General features: G+C 41.8%; 1 protein-coding gene across 9 annotated transcripts in view; it reads right to left on the bottom strand.

Moving 5' to 3' along the window:
- The window catches only part of CALD1 (caldesmon 1), a 162,338-nt gene that overhangs the window by 67,129 nt on the left and 76,039 nt on the right, over positions 1-19,170 (bottom strand). For 7 of the 9 annotated variants that reach the window (XR_012580132.1, XR_012580133.1, XR_012580134.1 and 4 more), the window contains one exon: positions 10,103-10,214. Coding sequence is in view for 6 of the 9 variants with exons in the window: in XM_014275960.3 (XP_014131435.2) it covers positions 10,103-10,173 (71 nt within the window). In the remaining 3 variants the exon portion in view is untranslated. Of the gene's footprint in view, positions 1-10,102; positions 10,215-10,836; positions 11,176-19,170 lie in introns of those variants that run through there. The other 2 variants (XM_074540059.1, XM_074540058.1) reach the window with 2 other exon arrangements.

Below are 19,170 nucleotides of genomic sequence, written 5' to 3'. Positions count from 1 at the left end.
TCTGAGGGAGGTTTTTTGTGAAATAACAGCAAAATCCATCCATCCTGATAGTCACAAATCCATCCATCCTGCAGCAATAGCATCAGTGCCAAATGTACAGAACTTCAGGCCCTGCTTTTTCCCCTTTATTCCACACTTCCCTACCCAAGTATTTCTTTCTCCTTCTCAGAACAGCCTGGATGTGTGGCACCAGACAAATGATGCAAACACTCAAAAAATAAGCAGCAGTGGGAAGCACTTTGTTATCCGTGTCCTGACCTTCAGAGGAATACCCCACTGTGCAAGCTGGACCATAAAAGGAATCCACGGGTAGCCAGTGTTTAGAAAATCCATCTCCTTGTCCTTCCCAGCTCTGGCACTGCCTTATTAAGACACTGAAGTAGTGGCTGCTGGAGAATCTCGGGAATGATCTAGGCAACAGTGCCCAGAACAAGCTTGTCATTTTGTGTGGGCTGAAAATGAACTTGTAAAAGCTCTGAGGACTGTTCAGCTTGAAGCCTCTTCTGAAGAAACTGCATAATCCTATTCCCGTGGAAATAAACCAAATTTTCTTTTTTTTTTTTTTTTTTTTCATTTCTAGCCAAATATTTTCTATGTGAGAAAAAGGGACAAAACACACTGCAGGTTGAAGTCTTTGGGATGGCAAGATGTGACATGCCAATACAATGATATAATCATCTCATGAGGGGGCAGAAGGACCAAAAAAACCCTTCTGTTTATGGATTTCCAGTCTCTGCTGTGCTCTGGTCCTCTGAAGAAATGATAGCACTGAAAAGTGGAAGGTATAGAAGCAGCGTTTGTGGTGGTTCACATCCCAGGTGCAAGCATTTCTGTGAAAATCTGATGGCTATGTTTTGAGTAACAATTCTGGAATTCAGGTGAAGATCAAAAAACAAATTTGTGAGGTTTCCTGCTTGTTGTTTTTCCCTGCTCCCCAAAAGGTCCATTTCATTTAAAGCCATTTATACCACCGTATTTCTTTTCTCTGCTAAAAGCCACAGATGGAAATAGTTTTATTCTTTACATTAAGTAAGCATTCTGCTCTGGAGCCAACTTCAGCCCTATATCTTTCTCACCATTGTAATTATAACTCTGCCTTTCAGAAATTCCCAGGATTGATACACTGAGTATCTGATCTTCTCCCTATCACTAGAGGGCTGACAGTGTTATAAATGAAACCAGCTTGCTCCTGTTAACACTGTCTGCTCATTGGAATTCTGCTCAAACACAACCTCCCAACCTCAAAAGATATATTTCTCCAAATATAAGTCCACTTAATTGACTTTAAAATTTGCCATGATATGCATGCATCAGGTCAAAGAGGCCTCACTAAGAAGGGAGTATTTGCTCAATTCAATCAATCAATCAATCCATACACCAAAATGTTGCCTACACCAAAATGTGGTCTCAGGCTGGTGGAAGAGGGAAGTAGCAGTATGGAGCAGTAACTTCACCACACCTTTGAAGCAGCTCTGCTTTTGGGTACCAATTTAGAGCACCTCTTCTGGTCTCAGCACAAGGAACTCAGCCCACCTAGAAGACAACCTTTGCTAGAGCAGTCCTTGCTGTCTGCTTCAATTATGTCTGCATTGAAAATGGGTCACAACCTACCTGAAAGGAAACTGAGGCATGTTTTCAGAAAAATGTCAGAGAAAAAAAACCCAAAAACCAAAATCCCTAATCAAAAGATAGTCACAACTTGCTGTTGAGTTGCAGCCTTCCCTTGATTTTCTATGCCAGCATGACAAACTTGCTGGCCTTTTATTCAAGACTATCTAGCAAAGACTATTAATAAACAAGTTTATTTGGACCAACCAACAAGTTTTGACATAAAAAGGAGCAAAACAGCATCTATTTATATTTCCTTAATGTCAACCAACATGAAGCTAACCTTTCACTGTCACACACACTACCCACTGGTTTATACTCTCCAATAAACAAAAAGAAATGCATCCTGCTTACTCTTCCACTTCCCATCACCCTCGCTGCTCCCGAGGAAGAGGAGGGTTCAGCTGCAACACCAACACAAGCACTACTGATCCTAATCTGTGGCTTTATCACTGTGTTGTCCTGTTCCTCTGCTCAGGCTCCTGGGGACTCTGCTGTCACCACACTTCTTCCCCAATGTCTGGTTGCCCACTGACATTATTTCTGGCCAGGAACATTTCCTGAGCTGTGTGCTGATGAATTAATTATCCCAAGAAGCACAGCCACCTGATGAGTTCCTTCATGCCATGAAAGACCTTGATCATGCAAGGACAATCTGCTGGCAAGAGGGATTCTCCTTGTTTAGCACGAGCTAATAAGTAGGTTACGATGAGAGAAATAAAGCTGCTTATAAACATTTATCTTCAGTAATTAAAAACTTGTTTAAAGGCTCAACGCCAAAAATGCAGAAGCTAATTGACCAAATGAGATGCTTCTGCAAGTTGAAATCAGCTCGGGGTTTCATTTGTAAATCACATTTTTCCTCTGTGGTTCTTTGAACTGAGCTGTGAAGGGATGGCTTTGCCTGGGCTGCCAGCAATCTGATGGTGTTTACATAACTCTGCTTATTCGTGTGTAAAACTTGTTAGCATTTGACTTCATTTCATCTATTATCCCTGCAAACCAGTTGGCCTCAGCTTTTTAAGGGGAAGTCTCATCCCCTGATTATCTGGTTTAATTTCAGATATTAGATCATAAAGACGTTAATAAAATGCAAACTCACACTGAGAAGCAGATGCTCCTAGAAATACTGTGGCTAAATTTATTTTCATGTTACTCCTTAAAGAGTCTTACAGCTGGGCAATAACTGCAATTTCTCTCATGCCTGATAATTTCTATCATTCTGAGCCCAGAATGCCCTGAAAAAAAGTAACATGATTAAGCAATAAGCTCAACAATGTTCTTGTTCTCTTAGAAGAAGGCATTTAAATGTGATAACTAAGAGATATCATTCCAAGTCTGCAAATTTGCAGTTTTAAAGGCTGACATTAGTTATTCTTCTGTCCAGACTCTTGCAATACACATATGCAGCCTACAGAATACATTACTGCAGGTAAATATATCAAACATATTTGCCTGAAGATTGTTTTTAAACCTTTCCTAAGACACAGGGATATTCAACCATCAGCTTCTTCTGTATGGGAACAACGCACTATTCCCTTTGCTTTTCTTTAAACTAAATGAAATTTGTTGCTGAGCATCACTATTAAATATAAGGCCTTATTTAGTCAAAAGAAGGGTTAATGCAGATTTTTCAGGCAACTCATTTGTAAGGACATGGTGAGGTAAACTCTTATGGCGTGAGAATGCTTTATACAGTGAATTAATTTAACTCTGCCACTTGCACTAGTTGTGGCTATCAGGCACATGGAAAATTACTAAGCAGCTGAGAGATCATTTACATCCTTATCGTCTAGGAAGAAATACAGAAATAGAGGGATTTCCCTGCCTAAGAGTCTGACAGAAGTAGACCAGGGACCAAGAACAGATTTTTTTTAACTCTGAGTCAGTTTAGAACAATGCCTTTGGTCTCTGCCATGTGGAGATAAGAGAAGTTAAGCTCTGTACCCTGCTGTGGATGGCACAGAGAGTTTGAAGTCTCTGTGTCTTCACAACCTTAGGCCAATGTTCATTGACACAGCCTTTTTGCATTTCAAGTATCTGAAGTTTTTTGTATGAGAAAATTCTGGTGGCAGATATGACTTAGACTGTTTGAAGGGCAGAGATGCAAAAGTGCTGCAGTCTGCCCTGGCTTAACAGACTGCATACTGCCAACTTGCATCTAAAATACTACACAGATGTAATTTTTCAACATAAACATGGCAGGAAAGCCATTGACACTTATTTGTACTATATCAGCTACATTTCTTAAGGCTCATGATTTTCTTTGTGCAGTGCCTATGTTTTGGTCTAATCCTGAAAATCATTATTAAATCCCATGTTATATGGCTCCTCACATGGTGCTCTTTTAAGCAGGCATACTTGTCAGAATTATCAACAATAAGCACAAAAATCTGTGCCTCCATGCCTGTATTTCTTAGATATTTAAATAAGGTCCAGCTCACAAAGGACATCAGTCCAGTTAAAGCTAATAAATTTACAGTAGGAAACAAAGGCAGGTTATCCACTGGCAGTAGGTGGGTTACCTGATTACAGGATTGGAGGGGACTCTTTTAGACCCAATTATTTCCAAAATTCCTTGGTGTTTTCAAGAGATGAAAGATGGGGCATTTTGCCAACTGTCAGGGTGCTAGGTTGAAGCTGTTCTCCTAAAAGCTTGGCTGGTACAGAATACAGAGTACACAGATTACAGAGTGATTTTAACATACTATAATCCAAAATCTGGATTACCATATGAAATATTAAGGAGCTGATTTTGTTGTCTGTTCAGGAATTGCAGTGGGTTCAGCTCAGTGAAGTCTGTGCTCTGTATGTCTAACTCTCTGGAAGAACAAAACTGCTCTCATGAAACACTTCTCTTGCATTTTAAAGAAAATGCAATCTGAAAAACACAAAAAAAAATTAACTACTAAACTCTACCAAGCTTTCCATACATCTGATTATTTCCTCCAGGGCATTTGAAATGCTGCGATAGCAAAGAATTGTTTAGCATCCACTCGCACTTGAGAATGCCTGCAGTAGAGAAGGTTTTAGTGAGCCACTGGGTCATGCTCTTCTGCCTGGGTTGAGAATGAACTCCAAAAATTGCACGACAGATTCAGTGTGAAGGGCCAAACCCACCTCAACAACCCAAATATGTCCTGTCAGTCCTGGAATTCCAGGCAGCTGTGAAGACAGGTTAACAGCTGGAGCACTCTGCTTCAATTTGTTCTCAACTCTCACGCATCTCTAATCTTATTTACTCAGTGCCTCGATATTTTACTCCTGGGCAGAAGATGTCATGTCTTGGCTCTAGCAAAAAGTGAGTATTTTACAGAAAGACAAACAAATCCCCAAAATATTTGCAACTTCAGGATATATGAAGTTCATGGAGAGATAAAACAACTGTAGGTTTTTTCTAGTGGAAAAAGAGACTTGCAATAGACAGGAGCACAGCCCTTAGGAGGACAGAGGCTTGACTTGTGGGGAAATTCAATTCTGAAATAAAACATGAACATTGGGAAATTACATGGAACACATATGGAGCCAGATTCTCTTATGGTCAAACATGCACTCATTGAAAACTTGTATTAAGATCATATTCTTCTTTCCTCAACACCAACCTGAATTGAAGCATAATCTCTGAAAACTCTTCATAAAAACATAACCAGATGCTTGAGAACAAGAAATGGGCAACTCCTAGTGTTTCAAGAAAAAGGAAACCAGAAAGGAACAATTTTTGTGTAATTCCTAAACTCCGTACTGTCTAACATTTCTCACTAATGTACACCCCATACCAGGGCTAACTGCATTGTAGGAATGAAACAGCTTCAAAAATTATTTGTGGTCATTCACATTGACCTGACATGAGCACAGCCTTACCCTCACTGTCCTGGACAGGCGAAGGGCATTTTTTACTTTCTGTGGCTGGCAAAGATGACACTTCCTTGCTCTCCAGAAGCATTAAGATGCCATGGACACAAATGTGTCCAGTCTTAACTTCTCCAGGAGATAAAAAATGTGCTTCTCATTGTCCTGCAAAGAGGTACCCTGCTGGTTTGACCTTCTTAACTTGCTGAATTAGCCCTTTTTGTGCTGCCAGAGCTATAGCAAGCTCAACAGAGGCAGCAAAAAACACCAGAAATAGCTTTCTGGTTCTCTACACACCTTCATGGATCGAAACTGAAATTCATTTAACTTCTTTTCCAGTTGTACCAAGTTGGGATTAACCACATGTCTTGTTTTAGCCTAAACTGAATTAAGCAATTTACTAACCCAGGAGATTTTTAACCTCCTGGAGGTTGCTGCCATCCCCAACCTGCAGGATCTTTTTTTAAAAAATAAAGAAATCTTTAACCACTGCCTTTAGAAATTAATGATATCAGGAGCCATACAGCTTTGTGGCAGTGTTTTTCTCTATGCCCTACTAACATAACATTTTTTAGGGTGAATATAGTAATTACTAGTAAATAACTAGTAATAGTACTTGATCCAGTTAACCCCTTCTCTTTGCCACAGGGAAGAGCATGACACAGGGCAAAACTCTGGTTCAGATTCAAATTTAAGCTTCAGCTAAATGGAGGCTAGCCTGACAATGCCCCTAAGACCTTCCTGAAGTCTGCAGTAGTGACAATGGAGCAAATTGGATCAGCTTCCTAGTATAATTTAAAAAAAAATAAATAAAATCAACAAATGAAAAGCAAATACAAACAAAACAACAACCACAAGGAGTAGAAGTGAAAATTCATTGCTGGTTCAATTGCAAATCAGCCACTTGTAAATTTGAGGCTTAAGTGCTCAATAGATTAACCTGAGAAATATTCTTTAGAGAGTTCAAGGGGCTGATTTTTGCTCTCAGTTATGCTGAAGTCAAGGAATTAGGTCCACTGTCATTACAAGAAGTATTTCACCTCAGTTTTTCAGTGCAGCTGCAGCAGACTGAAGTGGACCAGCAAGACACTCAGAAAGCACCACCCCTGCAGACACACACAAACCCTACCCAGCTCCAGGCTAAATTCCTCCAGCATCACTTACAACATCAAAATGACAAAACCCGATGGTTTTGTTCAAGAGAACATCTTTTACTGCCTAGGAAGAGGCACAAAGCAGCAGGTGGTATTTGCTTTTTCCCTTGCTGAAAGAAGTCAGTCCCCTGTGCTCCAATTCCACGCGGGATTCTTCCTGTCAGCTACGTGCAGCTCCCTTCTGTGACAGCCCTGACACCCCAGCACACAATGTACCCTGTGCTGGGAAGGCAAAGCCTTCACCCAGCTCCTTCCAGGGCTGCCACTGCCTCATAAATCAGCTGGCTGGAATAACTCAGGTAGGGCTTAATCCAAAGGCCACTGAAATCAGTGCAAAGGTTCCCTCTGGCTCCAGGCTGATTCCTCTGGCCCTGGGGACAGCACAAAGCCTCAGCTTTGCCATAGAGCAATTAAAGATGCAGCACATCCCATCACCCCAACAGCTGGAGGTTTTCCTTTTTTCCCTGACCTCACAGCAGATACAGAATGCTGCCAGATGGGCACAAGTTAACACTGCCATACTTTGTCCTGGCTTTCCCAGGCTGTGCCTGAAAAGTCTCCTTCCCCCCAAGGTACCTGAGTTGCTGCTGGGTCCCTGCCAGGCTAAGCACATGCAATAAATCTGACAGCCTGGGAGAGAGCTGGACAAAGTCCCACATGTCTGCTGTTGGAAATGTGCCCCCTAGACAGGTCTGCAGTGCTGCTCCAAACACATTGACAGGCCTCCAGAGATCCAGACAAATATAAATAGTTTAAAAAAATAACTCTGGCTGGACAACATTTCTGGGTGGGCACAGTCAGCCTGCGTGGGGAATCCAGAATGTCTGGAGTACCTTGAAATTATACAAACTTAAAATGCAAAAAAATCCCCTCACTTTGTTTTTAGGTTGGTGTCAATTTTTATCTGAGTTGCCTCTGCATGAACTACTAGCCACAGCACCAGAGGTGAAATGCAATGTTGGTATTCAAAAGATAAAATGACTCGTCAGGATCAGTCTTAAGCATATGAACCCAGAATACAAAGCACAACAAAGTATCATTTCCAACATGGAAAATGGAAAAAACCCCCAAAACACAAAGCCTAGCACCAGACCTCAAGGACTGATCTTAAACTGAGCTTCTCCTAATATTGAATAGCTGGACATGAGTGGCCCCAGCATCACAAACACTTGGGAACCTGACAGCTCATGTATCCTCACCACTCCAACACAGCCTCTGGCTCTGCTGAAGGCATGATAACACCAAGCCACTTGGTGCAGGAGTCCATACTGCTGCATTTTCACCCCTCAGTCTTTCCTGGGCACAGCATCCAGCTAGAAAGACAGGCTTCCAATGGACATTTATCCCAGGAAAAGACAAAATGCTGAGTTACAACACTGCTGGTGGGAACGGCTGCTGGCATTTCTGGCTTTGCTGTTCTACTCAAAGTCTAAACAGTGTTTGAGAGACCTGGCAAGCACGTTATAGCCTACACAGATATCCATCTCTTCATCTCCCAGCAGAAATGCCTTCAACCAGTGCTGGATTCCCCACAGCAAGGCTCCAGCCACTGATGGGAGGGCTGGGGAAGTGGTCTCTGCTTATGAAGGAACATTTCCAACCTCCATGCTGCACAACCCACTTCATAAAACACCTGAAAGCATTCAGAGGCAAGTCTGGCAAGCAGATTTCTGCAGCTTATGACATGTGAACATGTTGTGGTTATATTATTAAAGGTAAAGATGATTCCCAAATCCCCAAAAATCTGAATTTGCCAAAACCAATGCAGCATCACATGTTCATTCGTTAATAACAGCCCCAGTGCTGCTTCCCTTCCCTCTGTGTGAGCCCTGCAACAGGGGCAGATGCTCAGCTCAGCTCCTGCCCCACTTTGCCCTCTCTTTGAGGGCAGGATTTGGGAGGTCTCAGCTCCCAGTTTCACACCCCAACTTGAGAATCAGGCTCTGTTATTGTTAAGGCAAACCAAAAATAAAAAGGCCAGACTAAATTATTTTTAAGATCCTGAGATTTTTAAAGCAGTCTTGTGACTTTTCAGGGGTCTGAGTCATTGTGCTTGAATGCTTGAAGCTGGCAGCAGCAAAGGGAGGACAGCAAGATTTAGCGTACAGTAATTTACTGTTGAAAGCCTTCAACTGTGTGGGAAAGGGCATGGAGCACATCTGCAGTGATTAGGGGAAAAGGGACACAGGCCCACACAGGCCCAAGCCCTTCTCCTCCAGCCAGGCTGCCACCAAGCTACCCTCTCCATGAAAGCACCACACTAAACCCCAACAAGGCACCCCAGACATAGACAAAACATTTCCTTTTACTAGGATGGGACATAGGTGACACCCTGGGTTTCAGCTCCAGGAATGGCAAGGGCAGAGCCCACTGTCCCCAACCCTGGGGCTGTCCCTGCCTGCCCAAACCAGCCACACCACAGAGCTGATACCCAGGTCACCCTGCAGCCTCTGAATGCTCAACGAGAGCCTGGAGGTCTTCAAAGAGGAGTCAAGTGGCATTTTTCTACAGAAAATCCCAAACTACAGTCCCTAACATCCTCCACAGACCACCCAAGGCCTCTATTCCCAGCAACCCCCAAGGTCTTGGCCTTTCCTTTAACAGCTTTGCTCAAAGAAGAAGAAATGAAAATGAAGTCCCTATTCAGAATTAAGTACAAAAATTAGAACAAAATGTGCTTAAACCTAGCTTCTTTTTTTTTTAAATCAATGCAGCGTTAATAAGCTAAATCAAATCTTTTTATCACTGAAGACATTTCAAAAATAAATGAAGCCTTCCTCCCTGCTTACACCAGTGTAAATCATGAAATTTCATTAAAGCAAACAGGACTGTACAGGTGTAAAATGGGTTTAGTCAATGAAATGTCATTTCCACTATTTTCATGGTATTTCTTTCAAAAATTGATATCGTCATACCCACATCAAATTCTGCTCTCATTTCACCAAAGTAAATCTGTGACAAGTGACAGCAAATGCTGCTCTTGCTGCCCACATAAAGTGACTGAAAATGAATAAAAAGCAGCAGGCAGTACAAACACAACAGCAACTGCCCAGTAATGGCAGACAATTCACACATATGCTACATATACCAATTGTATCCCAGTTTTCAACTTATATAACTTTACCTTTAGTATATATAATATCTGATATATAAATATCTGGCAAACACAATCCCTTCTGCACAGCACTCACACAGCATCTGAGGATGAGCTTTCCTTTCTATGATTTCCATAGAAATATTGCCATATTTCTATGCCATATTCCACCACCTCTGCTGTTTACATTTATCCATGTAGCAAATTAACTAGGAGCCAGACATTTCCAGCAGTCTAAGGAAATTAGAGAACACAAAACCCACAATATTAACTGAAGCTGATATTTTGGCACATATCTTTAGCTCAAGGACTCTTTGAAAGCTAAGGCAGAAATTCTCACAGCCACTGCAAATCAAAGGCCAGGCACCAGCACCATTTTCCAGCTGCAGTAACTCACCTCTCTGCTTCCAGGCGCATTTCCTCACGCTTTTGCCTCCTGAGCTCTCTGCGGCGTTCAAAGTCATCCATGGTGGGTGTTTAAGCGTTCCAAGCTCTGGGAAGATCCAAATCTAAAAGGGAGATGCGCACTTAGATTAGAGTGAAAGCACAAGGCATGCAACTAACCAACTGAGTCCATTTAGTTTTGTTTTGCTGCCTTAGCTCTGCTGTAACAATTTTCTTTTTCCATCAAAAAAGTCGACTTCCTCAGTATTGTTGAGATAAACAAGATTAATGAAACGTCTTGAAGGATAAACATAGCCCGTGCCTGCGTTTAGTTTCCTAGTTAAAATTAAATCAACATGCTTCAGGCAAGGACTGTATACATCTGCTAGCCACAGACTAGCTATTTGTAACGTCACAGGTCTTTTCCACTAACAAAAGCAACAATTCAGCAGGATTTTTAACTTCCAGCTTCCAATTTTTCACCGCAAGCAATAAAAGCACTGCACAAGAGTGTTCTTGTTGTCTTTAGCTGCACAGATAATTAAAAGTTCTGCAGAAGTTAGTCCCCAGCAGGCTGTTCCCACCCCCACCTTCAGAAACGCAGAAGAAAGAGAGTGAAGAGAAAACGAGAGAAGAAAGAAAAAGAAAAGAGAAAAGAGGGGAGGGGAAGAAAAAAAGTAAAGGGAAACAAGAAAAATAAGCCACTGCTTTTAAATACCAGCAAGGGAAGTCAAACTCTGTACAAACCCTGCTCAAAGAACGAAGAGCAGCAATACTTTTTTTGCAGCTGAATCCGCGCGTTTTGCCCGTGCCCTACCTTCTTCTTTATGATTTAGTCCATGAAGTATTTTCCCCTTTACAGTTCTTCATATACAAAGCCTTCCCAGCCTCGGTTTATATCCCATCAAGCCGACTATTACAGAATTCCCCTGCAGCCCCCAAACCAAAAATGACTACCAGAAAAGGGAAAGCTGTTCTCTTTTTGTCCCTGCTTTGTTTACAGAGCTGTCAGTGGTTAGTTAAACTCTGCCTGGAATCTGGCATTTAAGGCCTGCTCTGAGATTGCTTCCTGTGCAGGGCTGGAGGCCTCAGCTTCCTCTGCAATCCCAGCCCCCAAAATCCACTTTTCCCAGCCCCTCACTTCACAGAAAAAGCCCAAAACTTCCAAAGGTGGCTCAGGAGCTGCTTGCAGCTGGGGGCAAACCAAGCCAAGGTGTATTTGGGCATTATTTGAAGGGCTCTGTTTGCAGATGGAGATATGTCTCATGGCATTATTTATGTTCCTGCCAAGTGCCCTCCCCATAAAATCACTGGCACCAGCAAAGCCTTGCTTGGCTTCAGGGAATTTGTGGCTTTTTCTGCCCCCTTTTTTGGATTAAAACACTGCTGAGGGCAGGGGGTTTTGTGGAGGTTATTTTATTAGTTTACTTTCCCTGGGGATATTTTTCTTCTTGATTTGTTCCCAGATTGGGGGATTTAAATTTTTGATGTTGCTGATGCGATTTTCCTCACGTTCGTCTGGGGTTGTTTTGTGGAGATTCAAGGGAAAGATTAATTTTGCAAATCTGATAGAGACATTACAATTGCTGCCTTTTTATAAATTCAGTTAGACCGTGCATCTAAAAAACAAGTTGTAAACAGATTATTTCGTCAATCTTGTGCTGGGTACCCCTTGAAGAGGCCAGAACAGCAAATCTTCCATTTTCTCCCCAGAAGCGCTTCCATCTCAGCCCACATGTGCAGCTAAATCTGGAGGACTGTGAGTTGCAGGGCTGATGTGGTTCCCCCTGGCTGGGAGACAAGGATCAAAGGAGGAATGGCACACTACAGAACAAGTTCAAAGCAGCACGCTGGGTTTCTGTGCAATGACAGTGTGCTCAGGAATTAAGACTTTACCAGGCAGCAGCATTTAGTCTGTGGAGCACAGTCACCATCAGGGATTTAAACAAATATTTGGTTGTTAGGATGACAGCTCACACGCTAGAAACAAGAACCCCAAAGCTTTTTCCTGCTTTGCCTCCCCAAAGCAGACGTGCTTTGATATTTGATTTATGTGTACCTTCATCAGCTCCCACCCAGCCAAGCACATCCCTCACTGCATCCCTCAAGGCTCTGTGCACCAACATTACCCCCATGCCCTCTCCAAATATCCCAGCCCATCCTCCACATGGTCCTCAGCACTACCTCCCATCTCCAAAAGGTCGAGCTCTTCCTCGCTGAGGAAGCCTGAGGATGACAATAACAGCAATCCAGAACTATTTCTGTTCTTCCTCCCCTCTTTTTCCTCCCCAGGAGCACTGGGGAGATTGCCCAGCAGTGATAAGGAGTTCCCTGATGCAGCAGATTTTCCCCAATCTCAGGATACTTTTCTGTCTTGCAATGAAGATCAGATGGATGGATGCCTTGTGAGGATGTCAAGGGTTTATCCCAGTGTAACATCTCCTCTGAAAGGGCTGAGGCACAGCCACTGCATGACATTCAGAAAGCTTTCAATCCAAATCTCTCTTCCAAAATTCAGGAAGCCGCTTGGGAAATGGAGTTCAGGTCAGCAGTTTGACCTTTAGCTAGCAAGGCCATATTAGTGCAAGAAAAGGAGGCATCAGACAGAAGGTTCACTTGAAGAAGTCACTTATTCAGTGCTGTTCACTGTCTCCCCAGAAATGATAAAATGTCTTTCAGCCTCTGAGAACCACTTGACAATAACATCTAAAAATTCTTCCCATTTCCACAAAAATATATAATACAATACACATTTTTTGTACATGGTATAAAATCAAAGAACCTCAGAAGACTCAAAAATTGCTTTACTTATTGATGGAGATATCAATAATTAAAAGTGTTTTCTACAAGCCTTTGATTTGTTTGGGTTTTTTTTTTTTTTTTTTTTTTGAGTGTGCACATTTTAATGCTTCTTTTTTAAGATTAAAATTATTCATGAGTATAAACATCCTGGGACAAAATGTAACACTCCACCCAGCTCCCCCTCCATGGCCTGGCTTCAAAGCCACTTGGGAAAATGTCTTTGCACACTTTGGAAGGTCATGCAAAGACATTTCATTTTTCTACTCTTTGATTGCATGTTTATTTCCCTGTAACACTTATTTTTAATAAGTTGGTATCAAACAAAAAAAAGTTTTATTTTCTGAAAAGAGGAAAACTATCCCAAGAAAACTGTTTCAAAAGCAATGTTTCATTCAACCTCAAAACAGAAAATTCCCTAGTTTTATTTTAAACATAAAATTTTGGAGTTTCAAATTAAAATGGAAAATATTTTTATATGTCAATTTATTTTTTTCCAAATTATTTTCAGGCATGTTTTTCATCAAATTCACCTAGACACTAATAAATTTTAAAGAAGCATAAATATATATATATATATATATATATATGTATTTATTGAATAAATGTGGATGTCTGAAATTATTTAAGCAGTTCTATTCATCTGGCATCCACACCAATGTGCAAATTACTGGAAGATGGGCTACTCTCACAGTGTGAAAAGATCCACCACTTACCATTTTGTTGTTTCTACTTCAAAACAAGACCCTGAGCATCTTTTCAGCTTTTACACCACTGAAATAATCTGAATTAAACTTGTGGGGTTTTTCCACCACCAGGTTCAAAAGAGGGACTTGTGGAAGACTTTACCTGCATTGCCAGATTGCTTGAACCAGAATCACAGCAAAATATGTGCCCTGAAAATATCATCTCTCCCAAAAAATCCTTCAAAAGCAATACCAGTCCCTCCCTCCCTCCCTCCACCTCACATAATGCCTTTGATCTTCAGCTGACTATGCTTTATTGCTAAAATTTGTTCAGTTTTTCATTGTCTTGATAAAAAGTATTTTCTTCAAGGACAGCCACATTTAATCCCTCCCAGAACAAAGTACACACACGCAAATCCCTCTCCCATGAGAGACTTTGAAAATTTTGTCTTCTTTCTTCAAGCTTTCATCCAGGTAGAAAAATCAAAGGAAAGCACATGGTAATTGCAAATATGTGACAAAATATTTTACTAGTGCTTGGTGGGAATATGCCTTTTGAAAGCAAACAATAAATTGGCTGAGTAGAAATACACACACAACCATATAATTGTATAATCCAGGATGGAGAGCAGAATAACCTCCTGCTGTGGCTCAGATTTAACACTGTCCTCACCTTATTCCCAGCACTGGTTTCATAGAGAACTCATCATCCAGGGGGTCTTAAAAACAGATGAGCCAGTCTGGCAGCAAGCAAAATGCAAACTACTACTCAAGTCTTGAACAAGAAATGTCTTTCAAGACCTCCCAGTCACCCTTCTGTGATGTTTAGGCTGAACTTCTAGACCAGCTTCAACCTGGCTACGCCAAGAAACTTCAAACAAAAGCAAATCCACTGATATGACACGGCCATGTACTGCACTGATGCCTCAGGTTTAGCTTTTATATTTTCAGATTCTGTGCTGCTTTAGTGTGTGGGTCTTAGCTTCAGATTAGGGGATGGTGAACTCTGTGCACAGAGTAGGGAGACAACACAATTCCTTCTCTAGCTGGGCACCAAGGACAAATGATCCAAATCTCAGACCCAAAAGCACAAACAACGTGGGCTGAAGAGAGAAAAACAAGCAGGATGGGATTGCATAACCTAAACCAAAAGTATCTGGACAATTACAATATGCAAATTAACCAAAATTTGTAAAAGTGAGGGACCTTGTGCCCACTCGTGCATTTTGGGGCCATTTTGGTTCACCTTGGGTGCAGCCCTGGCTAGGCTCTTGTGCTGCCCAAGGTGGATCCATTGAGGCCTTTTAATAAATCTCTGCTTTATTCTTTAACTCTGCCCAGCCTCTGTTCTAACTCAGCCCTCACAAGGCACCAGCACAAGGCTCTGTGCTGGCCATGCCTGCTGAGTGCATCACACAAGCACATTCCATCTTATTTCCCTCTTAGTACAACAGCAAATTTCCCAATTTCCTCATTCACCTGAAGGGAAGCAAGAGGATTTGGCCGAAGTTTCTTTGTAACAAGAGAAATCTGCTGAATTTCCCATCGTTTCTCAAGACCTCTGCACGCTGTCCCTCAGGTGTGTCCCCTCCCTTTCTGAGCCCAAAAAGCCTCCCAGGATGGTGAATAAAGGTGGGATACCAGCACAGTCCCACCCTGCACAATCCCAGTTCTGCAGGAGCTGGTAGAAATTTCAGGACCCTTCCAAGTCCAGCTACACAAAGGTTTCCCATTGTCATGGTTTGCATGCAAAGCTTTGCATCAGTTCCCTCAATGTCTCTCATGCCAAACCATGACACCCATGTGCTTGCAATTAAACATTCGATTGTCTTCTGACCTAAGTTGTTGCTGTCACTACCCTCTTTATTTTTCTTAATACTACCACCAAAACCATCAAATTTCGACTTAAACCAAGACTTCATGCAGCTTTGTGACTAGCACTCCATTAATCCAAGTGTCTCATTTTCCCATTTGTGTCCACTTCAGGTGGCTCAAGGCCCTGGTCTCAAAGCATGGACCTTCCAAATGTCAGCAAAGGACTGGTCAGTGAGAAGCACAAAGGATATTTCACATTAGCTGGCTAAATGCCACGACATGCACTGTATCCCTAACACTACCATTGCCCTTTCTTTCTACCTCCTCCACCTCAGAAGTGAAAACATAACCTCTCCATTGCCCCTTTTGAAGCTGAAAGCAACTCAGCAAGCAACACTCATTGTCTAAATGTGACTTGTTTAATCTGGCACCCGTGAAATGCAGGTATGATAGGCATTCTACTGCAATATCTGGGAGAATTAGAGTTCCTTAATCTATCTTCAGTCAAAACAAATAAATGTGTTTTTTATTAAAATCTGTCAGAAAACATTTGGAAATTATTTTCATTGCTCCCCTATTAATTCTGCTTTAGAAGCATTCAGTGCCACTCAGGTCTTTTAGAAACAGGCATGACTTCATTGAAATCAAAAGGTGCAGTTCAAAGGATTGATTTCTCCTTTGTCACACCTCATGCATGCTCCCTCTTTAATCCAAGATGTTACATATCACTGGAATTATACATTACCAACAGTAAGGCTCCATAAATTCATTTTCAATGTTCCTTTCATGCAAAACCACATCTGCAATTGTTTCTGTAAATTCGGCCAAGCATTCACATTGACTGCAGAAAATAAACTCTTGTACATATACATATATACACACATACCCACAAACCAGAATCAAGCAGCTTTATTCCTTCCCAAACAGAATAGCTCATTTGGGATTTGAGGCAAAATAAATATACTAGGTCACATGAACACAGTTTTATTCCTATTTAGCTGTTCTTTGTTTCATCTGACCATGCTTCTTAGGACTTCCAAGGGAAATTCATCAATGGCAAATCAACCTCAGCATAAGAAAATCAAACTTTGGTGTTTTCTCAAGGTCCCCTGTTTCAGTTCTTCAAAATTTTCACTTAGAGCTACATGAGTATTTCCAAACTGACTTTATGAGAAAAAGCCATTCAATTACAAAGAATTTCAACAAGGAAATAAACCCCCCATCTGTTAAAATCTCTGCTTTTGGTATGAAGTACATTTTCCATCTCATCTTCCATGGGAGTGAAAGCAGCTCATGCACACTGGTGGGGCATTTGAAAACCTGATGAATAGATTAGTGAACACCTCTGTGGTACCCTGAGCAAAAATCTGCAGTGATTACACAGAAAAGAGATTCACATCTGGTGCTTTGCAAGCTACTGGTGGCCCAAAGGACCAGGCCATGGTCCAGACCCTCAGCTGCAGTAGGTGCTGAACAGGTTCCACCAACCCTGCCTCCAGCACAGGCTAACAAAGTGCACATCACAAATGTTCTTGAAGGTGCCAGGCCCTGTGACAGATCCCACTGCTACAGAACCCCATTAAAATGTTGACAGGGAGCTTTTTATAGAATTTTGTTCCTGCCAGAGTTCACTCCTTGGGTTGATGCCTTTTCAGGACTACCTAAAAACAGAGGCCAGACAAAATTAAGGGAATAAAAAGCAGTTACATGTATTGAAGGGCCTTCAGGTACTCCTAGGGCAGACAAAGCCCCTCAGGGGCAACACCCAAAAATGGAAAACGGGTCACAGCTTTCATACTTTTATAAATTTGGTCCATTTGCATCTTGAGGGTGAATCTTCCAATTAAAGCTTCAGTGAAGTAATGAAGCTGTTTCCCCCGAGTTTGCTCCCTGCTCCCAGCTCACTTTCCTCTACATTTCTTGAGGCCTGACACAGTGAGGTGTCCTTGATTCCCAGGCCTGGAGAGGAAATTGTTTTGTATGACCAAAAGGGGAAGACAGGAGCCAACATTTTGTATGGAGTTTAGAGTTAAGAATTGCAGGATTGCAAATATATGAAAACTACAAAAGCCAAAACCCTAAGGCATCAGGGTCTGCCACTAATGATCCATGGCTGGTCCATTTCTTGTACCCATGACGAATTCAGCCCTGGGGCAGGAGCTGCACTGCCCCAGAGGTGTCAGCAAACATTGGTGCTGCTGCAGCAGCAGGAGCTCTCATCTCAGAGCCAGCCAGTTGCAGTGGAAAGTCCCCATTTATCTTTATTCCCTTAGGCAGGCTGACTGCCATTTCCACTCCTCCTCCTTCCTTCCTCTCCTCTCCTCCACTGCACATTGATTTAAGGGCCAGGCAGATCTTTCTTTTGGCATTTGGATTTGCATGTACTGGTCCCACCCCTGATCTCTGTGACATTTGTCCATCATTTCCCATTAGCAGAAGAAGGAAGAAACAGGACATAGCTGGAAGCTGCTGGCACAGCCACTGGTTCTCATGGCAGGAGCATTGACCCTTGACTCTCCCCTCCAAGTGTCCTCTGAATTATTTCAAATATGTGGTCCCCAAAGATCAGAAGGCACTGAAATATTATTCATATACAAGCTAGAGCTGAAATCTTGGGTCCTGTTGGAATCCTTGGCACAATTCCCAGAGACTTCAATCAGGGCTGGATTCCACCCTCACAGGCCAGAATCATCTAATATGCACAATGGAAGTTCCATGGGCATACTGTGCATGCCAGAAGCTGGTGTAATCTCAGATTTTGCCAATATAGGCTGCTTCATGCACTCGTATCTTTATGCACACACATGCAAAGACAGAATTGCTTTTACTCTTTCAATCCTTACTTGTGGGAAATAAGTTATTTTCACATGTACCATTACCACTGAGGAAACACAGCCTTTGCTGTAGATACAAAGTGCAGAGAAAGCTTCATTGCCCCTTACCAATGTTTAACTATAAGCGAGAATAACCCAGGTAATGTCAATGAGGCAAAACACAAAAAATATAAGGGATTTTGTAGTCCACAAAACCATTTGTAAAAGTGCTTCATCCCCAACTGAGCTCTGACTTGTGATCACTTTTTCCTGCAATCAAACACTTGGAAGCAAGCTCATGGGATATCACTCACTAGTCACCCTTGCCTTTTATCTGCTTCTACCAGTAAAGATCTTCATTTTGCTAATTAATCACAAGATTAGTGCAGTTCTTGCTCTGTTAAATGACAATGCCAATTTCCCACCAATTTCTACTAGGAAAAAAAAAAAAAAGAGAATAGAGAAGAGTATCACACAGGCAGAAGCTCTGCACAACTGTGGAGAGGCTTCACCAATACATTTCCTGAATGTATTTGTTCCCAAGCAGGTTTACAAATGTTTTAGCATTCTATTTACACACTTTCTCTGTATCTCTCACATCTTGAATTAAAAGGCTAAGGCAATGCCATTAAAAATAATAAAATGTTTGAGCAAATCTTAAGGTGAGGTTCCAACAGCAATATTCACTCAGCCAGGCTTCAGACTCCACATGTTTTCTGGAACGTGTTTCAAAACAGAAAATCATGATACATTAAGCTACATAGTCAGTCATAAAATAGTAATAGAAAATAATATGAAGGTACAATGCAGCCAGCTTACTGTGGTTTCAGTTTTGTGTTTCCAACCCTTTTTGTGCTAAAACATGCAGCACCAGGATCCAGCTCTAGGATCAACTCTAATGAGCATTGAGGGAGTCTCTGTTGCTTGCTCTATTGAGTCAACACCAAGCAACAATACTAGGTTTTAGA

This window comes from Zonotrichia albicollis, chromosome 4 (genome assembly GCF_047830755.1).
Source record: "Zonotrichia albicollis isolate bZonAlb1 chromosome 4, bZonAlb1.hap1, whole genome shotgun sequence".
Taxonomy (NCBI): domain Eukaryota; kingdom Metazoa; phylum Chordata; class Aves; order Passeriformes; family Passerellidae; genus Zonotrichia; species Zonotrichia albicollis.
Note: the sequence above shows the minus strand (reverse complement) of the source record. Positions and strands in the feature narration are given on the sequence as shown.